Source organism: Guillardia theta, assembly GCF_000315625.1.
Source record: "Guillardia theta CCMP2712 unplaced genomic scaffold GUITHscaffold_77, whole genome shotgun sequence".
Classification (NCBI taxonomy): Eukaryota; class Cryptophyceae; order Pyrenomonadales; family Geminigeraceae; genus Guillardia; species Guillardia theta.
In genome coordinates this window covers 196926-204628 of record NW_005434597.1, presented here as the reverse complement: position 1 = coordinate 204628, position 7703 = coordinate 196926, and the positions used below count along the sequence as shown (strand labels likewise).

Sequence of the window (7703 nt, the reverse complement as noted above, 5' to 3'; positions counted from 1 at the left end):
CCCCTCTCCCCTCTCCCCTCTCCCTCACTCTCAGCCACTCTCACTTTCACTCGTTCCGCTTTTGCCTGCTTTCTTCCACGTCCTCCTTGTGTTCGAACCCAGCTTCGCTTCCTCATTCCTTACTTCTATCTCTTCGATCCAGTGTGCACGCGTGGAGGTTGGGCCGCATGCTCTAGGAATGTGGTATGCGAGCGGATCGACGAAGCACGAGGAGTCGAGGTAGAGGAGGAGGAGAGTCAGCAAGGATCTTGATATGAGCCCAGGAGGAAGGAAGCCGACCTTCTCATCCCTACCGACTACGTCAAGGTGAGCTGCCCCCGCCGCTGAGGACAAGGAGGAGTGAAACAAGGGGAAGGAGGAGGAGAACAAGGGGAAGAGGAGAAGAAGGGTGGAGGAGGGTCAGTTGAAGGGATGCTGGGCACAGGAGTTCAGAAGGGTTGATGACTGGCAGCTGCAGGGGCTCTCCTCTCCCCTCCTCTTCCGTGTCACTCCAGCCGTCTGCACATGCTCGCGGCTAGCAAGCACATCCAGCTGGTCGGCTATCTCCTACTCCCTCCACCTATGGCGCTGAGAGTCCAACCAGCGTCACCTTGCTTGCTGTATCTTTCCTCTTGCTCATTCTGTTGACTTCATCCTCTACCTTCCGCTTCCCTTTACCATCATCACACTTCTCCCTCTCTTGGTGATCACCTCTTTTCCACGTGTATACTGTTTATTCTTTATCTTATTCATCTCAAAGTTTTCAAGATCTTTGATTCTTGTCATTATTTTCCCAACATGATGCACGCCCGTTACGGCACAACACTTCCAGCCTACTCTTCGTCCTTCGGGGTCTCCTTCCCGCACGAGGAAGCAGCCTCCTCCGGCCTGTCTGCGAGCTCCAACGAGAGGACCCCACCCCCCTGACAAGCGACAAAGTCTCGGAACTCTTCTTCTGTTGTCACGTCGATCATAGTGTTGTCATCGTCCTTGTACCTCAGCACGTAAGAGCTCCTCCCGAAGGTGTTCTGGCATCGCACGTTGAGGTCCTCCAACGACTTCACTCCTGTCCACTTCCTTGTGCTTCCGTTGTGTGTGATGCGAACTATCTCTCCTGTCGACACTGGCTCCGCCGCCCCGTTGCTGCCCGTAGATGCTACTTGGCTCGGCGCTTTTGCGCTGCTCGAGCTGGTCCTCTTCAAGATTTGAGCAGCCTCTTCCATCTCCTGCGTCTGCTGTTGTGTGGCCTTTTGACTTGACATCTTCCTAGCCTTTGTGAGCAGATCCAACAATAAGTCCTTTCGTCTATGCTGGACGCTGTCGTCTGTGAGTTGAGGTAGCCGACAAGATTTGTGACCGAGTTTTGGAGAGCGTTGCTCAGGTACTCATTTGCAGCGGCGCTCGAATGAATTCCAGCAAGCATGTTGCCTCCGACCCAGGGAACCATGTACGGATTCATCGCATTCATTGCAAAGGACGCTGGATGCTGCTCATGTACGATGGTGCTCACAGGCTGCTGAAAGTGTTGGGTATGATGCGGCATAGCGATCTGCTGCATGATGGCAGCAAGTGCAGCAGCCTTGTTGGAATTCGGCAATGTAGGGCTGTTGTCTTGGACACAAGGTGTTGCGTGAACCCGGACGGCCTTGCCCTCCATGAGATCTTTGAATGGATACGCATCAGCTACAAGAGCTTGCTGCCCTGCTTTGCTTAACTCCAGCAGCTCGTGCTGTAAGAATGTACGTTGATCCGCAGGGTCCTTATCTTTCCTCGACGATGAAGCAGTATTCAGCAAATCCTTGATTCCAGGAAGCTTTCCATCCGACGAAGGGCTCACTTGCACAACCTTCCTGCGTTTGATTCCCAGCGGCTTCGTCTCTTCCATGAACTGAGGTCGCTCAAGTCTCCTCTTGATCCCACAACAAACCAGCGCGCCGTCCCCGCTGCGCTTGCGCAGCGTGACTCCCTTGTGGGTTAGCCACTCCTTCAAGTTGTCAAGGCTGACCGATCTGTCCATCCTGCTGTACTGAAGAAGCACATCCCCGACGCTGTCACTGACGATGCCGGTGATTTCAAAGTTGCTGTCGAACCACGAGTCGAACCGGGAGAACTGAAACCTGTGGAGCTCCGCCTGCTTTTGCTGAATCATGCGGATGGAGGGATCTGCTGGCGCCTTGGGGCTGTGGCTCTCAGCATCGGACGACTTGATCTTGTTCTTCTCTTCATCTATCTCGATCAGCTGATTGTCGGAGTCGGTGTCACCATCACCATCTTCGTTTGCTGTGACTTTGGCGTAACCAGTGAGGGAGGAATTGCGTTTCTGTTGAAGCATAGGTTGCCAAATCCTCCTCCTCGCATTCACAAACCAGTAACTGACCTGAATGACAGAGTCAATCATATAACTTCAAAGCAAATGTCAAACCACCTGCGAGCTCGAGAGGCCAGTCTTTTGTGATAGCATTTCAACAACAACGTCCGAGGGATAAGGATGCATGATATGTTCCTGAAACCAGTTCCGAAGCTCATCTACGGTGTGCTTGGGGAAGTTTTTCTTTCTTTGCGCTGAGGTTTCATCATCGCCAACGTCTTTCAAGGTGTTTGTTCACAAGATGGCGTTGTCACAGTCAAATGTCGTGCTGATACCTAGTGCGAGGGATCTTTGTGAGCTCGTGAGGGACAGTCGTGAAGGGCGGCAGTGAGAGCAAGTTCAGACGAAGGGAGAAGATGGAGGAGGGCAGGAGGAAGAGGGAGAGGGACGGGAGGGGAGGCAGAAGGGGAGGGGAGGGGAGGAAGAGAAGCGGACAAGGAGGGTGCGGCGGGAAGGATGGAACAACCGAGAAACATCAAACTCAGGCGGGAAGGTACAAGGGGTGGGGTAGAAAATGCACCGCATGTTGTGGGTAGGGTTCATTTGTATTGACATGGGGGGTAGTCCTGAGCTAGGGTAGTCAAATGCTGAGATGTTAACTTGACATGAAATTTGCTGTAGTTTGACGATAAACGGAGGGGTGTGAGGAAAGGGGGGTGGTGGGGTGACTGGAAACAGGTGGGGTGGTAGTTGAAAGTACATGGTAGGGGGTAGTGCTGCGATCGATGACAACCACATGTGGGTGGGTTATTGACAAAACAAGGTGGGGGGTGGTATAGGTAGGGGTTGTCATACCTTTCTTGTAGCCAGTACCCCTACGAAGAGGTGCAATCTGAGAGGAAAGGTGGGGTACTCGCAGTACCTTTTGACGGGGATGTGACGCCGATTATTGCGATTCTCCCCCTCCCACCCTCAGATCGCTCACCACCTACCCATGCCTCACTATGTAAAAATATGTCGTCTGTAGGGGTTCATCAATGACCCTACCACCCTTTGTTGAACTGTACCCAAATGAGTGAAGGCTCAAGTGTCAAACTCAGAGGTCCCGAGGCCGCTACCGTAGGGCTTTCGTACCTTCCTAGGACCGGGTCCATGGAATGAAACTTCGGGCGGGCTGTACAGGACGTAGAAACAGGGACCCTGGAATCATAGGGGGTGGGGTAGAAAGTTATTCGAGGGTCAGGTCAATGTAGGGGGTGATGCAAGGGAAAATATGAGGTACCCTTCACAGAAGGTCACATCAAGTACAAGAATTTGCTAGAGGGGTGGGGGTAGTCACAGTTTAGCAGGGGATATGACAGCTCCTCACAAATGCAGGGGACGCTGACGCGAATGCGAAGATTGAAGGGGTCATGAGCAGGGGGGTGGGGGTAGTCGGTGGGTACAAGTCTAGATGGGGGTTGAAAGATCGTCCAGGGACGGGTAGTCAACTATTGAAAATGAAACTTTCTAGGAAGGGTTGTCTGTCCTAGGACAGGGTATTAGGAACAATTTTGAGGCATAGGAATCGCGTAGGGACACATTCGGGTCAAATTCGTTAACTGTGCAACCACCCACCCCACCCCTCTCCCCCTACAGCTACGGTACCCCTCACCCACCACCTTGGGTGGATGACGCTGATTTTGAAGAAAGAAAACACTACCCCACCCCCTTTAGCTATGGATGGAGAGAGCCTTTTTTTCAATGTCACGAGCTCCGTTACCACCCCCGCCTGGCCCCCTCACTTTGACCGTACTTGATAAGGGGTGACCCTGACATCCTAGGCTAGTATCTTCTTTTTCGTCTTTACTCAAAGTTAAGTTAAAATGAGTACGAGGACAAGACTACCCTACTACTGGTACCGCCTGACTACTTTTGCCCTTGAAACCCACCCCGTCAGACCCCCCCACCCGCACCTCACCCGCCCAGTCAACGAAAGAACAAGAGGATGGTGTCACACTGACGGGGGGTGGGGGGTAGGGGTCCTGGCAGGTCATGGTACATCGTCTTAAAACACTAGTAGCCATGACCCGCTCAAGTTCCGACGGTGTCCGTGACGGTCCTTGAAGGCTGCGACTCGACTCAGGGCCGAGTTTAACGGCTGACAGCGTATCGCGAATCCATGAGCGAACGAACGCTTTTTGACATACATAGATTTAACTTTTTTGCCAAAAATATCCCTTTCCCTGTCAAACAAGCATTGCTTCGATATATATCAACCTGACACGAACAATTCCATTTTGGAAACATTTTCCTTCAACAACGTTTCAAACCATTTCGTCATCCTGTTTTGACCTATATTTTTTTGGTACAAATTCAAATACATTAAAAAGCAGTTTTAATCTCATGGATACGGAGAATCGCGAACGTCGTTCGCGATTCTCTTTATTACAACACAGCTTTACCACACGATGATCAAGGCCTGCTTACATTTAATAAATGACATTGTAGATATATAAACCCACTTATTTCAAATTTACACACCGTTTGGAAATTGTATAATAGTTATAAACGTTTTACAATATTTCTAAAACGTTTCGTTGCGTTCGCAATATTTTCGCGATACGCTAACGGACGTTAGTCTCGGCCCAGAGTCTGTCGCCAGGCACACGGCCGGGCCGGACCGGCAGGCCGGGCCGCAGCTTTGCAGTGCCGAAGGCTTCGGAACCGTTGAACCAGGAACTTAGCTTCCGAGTTCCGGCGCTCGGAGCCTGGCTTGCCAGGGGCCCCGGGCCCGGCGCAGGCCGCCGGCCCGCCGGGGCACCGGCGGCACCGCAGACGCAGCCAGTGAACAGGCTCCCGACTCCGCCGAGTGTTCACGGTCAAGTAACTTCCGAACTTCAAGGCTTGGCTTCGGACTCACATGATTTGACAAGAACTCGGAAATCGGCCCCAAGAGATGATTGGAGTGAGTCGTCAAACATCACGAAGTTCTTGAGTTCTCACTGTTCGAATTGATATATGTACAAAATCATGGGCCGTCACTTATCCTCCGAGTCAGCTTACGGTAGTATCAAGCTCCGCGCCTCAACAAGGCTCTTTGTGCTCCCGCTGCGCCAGGATTGATCACAGAGCCACGTCCTTGAGACCAGAACCTGAAAGTTCTTCCTATGGGCATCTTTGGGCAGTCGTTCTCCTCAGAGGCTCCATACTCCTCACTGATGAGCTTGGTTGCTTGAGAAGTGACGATCTCACGGAGACGGGCTGTGAGCAGAAGCTCGGTCGTCTTGTTCAGCACAACATGCCGGCAGAACTCGTAAATGTCGTTGGGCTGCGCCTCCTTGAAAGCCTTGAGGTCAAAGTGCTCAATGGAGTCGACGATGACAGCCCCAGCTGAAGAGACCCCCTCGGGAACGAAGACGATCCCTGACGCCTCCACCTGCTCCTGAACCTCAACGGACCTGAAGGGAAGATTTGTCGCTCCGACAATGGCCTTGCAACCAAGCTCCTGCGCGATCTCCATCGAGATGAGGCCAGAGATCGAGCAGGGGACAAGAGCGTCGACCTTCATCTTCCAGAACTCTTCCACGTACTCTGGAGTTCCCTTAGAAATGTTGGTAGCGCCCTCGATATCAGCCTTAGCAGCTACCGCATCAATGGTATACACGCGCGCTCCAGATCGAACAAGCTCTCTAGCCACAGTCCCCCCAACAGACCCGCAGCCATGGACGAGAACTGTCTTGCCCTGCAGAAGTTGTGAGCATATGAACAAAACGGATTGTAAAGCAACGCACATTGAAACTTTCGAGGACACTCTCCACCGCACCAAGCACTCCAAACGCAGTCGCATCGTTAGGGTTCACAGACTCATTGGCGATGGCTGCAAGAACGTACGGGCAGTCTTTGGACAACAAGTCCATATCACTGGTTGTTGTGTTGAGATCGCAACCCGTGTACATGGTTCCGTTGAGCTCATGCAGCAACGCTGCTGTCGCTTTCATCAGCTCTTCCTTGTTCACTTTCAAGACTGACTTGTCCGCTCCTGAGGCATCGCAGACAATCTTTGCTCCAGCAAATCCAGTATTGTATGTAGCATGTTTGACCTCCATGCCTTGCGCGAGGCCGACAGCTTCTCGCTCTGCAGCTTGAGGGTCCGAGTACACCCAAATGCGGAAACCGCCGTTGCCAGGACGGTATCGCGAGATCTCAGCAGCTGCTCCGATCATCAAGTTAACGCCGAGGTTAGGGATCCATCGTTGGAGGACACGAGCAGAGTGCTGGAGGCCTTGGGGGAGGAGAGGAGCAATCATGGAAGCGCGAGCATCACTTGGTTCCAAACTGTGCCACGTAAGATCTTGTCCATGCTTGTTGGGATGCCACGAGACCTTGTCCACTCCTCTGATCGGATTTGAGAACCTGTTGTAGCCATTCTTGTGCTCCGTGGTCTGCATAGCTCGCTGGAGGTTGTACCAGGAGGGCAAACTCGCCTTTACACGATCCCTGCAATCACAACCTATGAGCGAAAGAAACGGAACGTTATCTGTCATCAGAAGCTCATCGAGCCTTCAGGGCATCAAACAAGAACTCGTAGTAGCATGTTCATCAAACATCAGGTACCTGGCGCTCCCGAATCGACCGAGGGATCCGAACGCTGTGCGACCATTGCTCCACGCTCTCTGCATGGTTTGCGAAACCTGCAAAGCTAGTCTCATTTACCCACCCTCTTTCATTTATACCACCCCCTATACCACCCCCCACTACCCCCAGCTTTCCCATCCCCTGCAAGAAAACCCACCCCGACCCTTTATCCCCAAGTTCGATGAAATCCGCCGGGTAATAAAGGCTTGCGACCACCTTCCATGAGGGTGGGGTAATTCTGGTAGAATCAGGGGTAATTGACCCAGGATGGTGGAGAGGGAGGGGTAGGGGTATGAGGGGGATCAGAACATTATAAGGTGGGAAACAAGAACACGGGGGAGGAGGGGGGGGGGGGCGACTAGCAGATTCTTGACAGCAATCACTCATTGAGGGGTGGGGTGGTCAAGGGGAGACGGGAGGGTGGATGAAACTTTTCGAAGGGGGGTAGGGGTGGGGGTTCTAAGTGTGGCAGCCTTTAAGCGTGCGCGAAGAGTCGTGATGTCATCAGTCACACGACCGCACGCGGCCTTCCGGATCCGATGAGATGGATCATGGTGATAGGGCCCGGCACTGACTCGACTCAAACTCACAGATCATCCGATCCGATCGGCGGACTCCGGCCCCGGTACGTCCCGAGTCCGGTCCGATCATCCGACCGGCAGATCCGGCCCGCCGATCCGGGACTGGGACGGGCCGGCCCTCGCGGCGGCTGAGTCCGGCGACGCACACTGAAACAGCAGTCGGCAGGATTGGGTTTGGTTCTCGCTGTCTTTCTCTTCTCGCCGTTTGGCCTGTGCGA

At 53.0% G+C, this 7703-nt stretch overlaps 3 protein-coding genes across 3 annotated transcripts in view; 1 reads left to right on the top strand and 2 right to left on the bottom strand.

Moving 5' to 3' along the window:
* GUITHDRAFT_114662 (hypothetical protein) overlaps positions 1-327 on the top strand; it is a gene marked incomplete at both ends in the record, with an annotated part of 4173 nt that extends 3846 nt beyond the window's left edge. The window contains 2 exons of the mRNA XM_005826150.1: positions 143-219; positions 264-327. Coding sequence (XP_005826207.1) covers positions 143-219; positions 264-327 — 141 coding nt within the window. The remainder of the gene's footprint in view (positions 1-142; positions 220-263) is intronic.
* Positions 328-2317: 1990 nt separating this feature from the next.
* Positions 2318-2527, bottom strand: GUITHDRAFT_42905 (hypothetical protein; the record flags this gene model as incomplete). The annotated part of the gene is made up of 2 exons (XM_005826149.1): positions 2318-2356; positions 2402-2527. Coding segments are annotated over 2 exons (165 nt in total), but the record flags the coding sequence as incomplete, so codon positions are not given.
* Positions 2528-5339: 2812 nt separating this feature from the next.
* Positions 5340-6492, bottom strand: GUITHDRAFT_76571 (hypothetical protein; the record flags this gene model as incomplete). The annotated part of the gene is made up of 2 exons (XM_005826148.1): positions 5340-6011; positions 6061-6492. The coding sequence occupies 2 exons, from the start codon at positions 6490-6492 to the stop codon at positions 5340-5342; spliced, it is 1104 nt and encodes a 367-aa protein (XP_005826205.1).
* Between the last annotated feature and the right edge of the window lie 1211 nt (positions 6493-7703).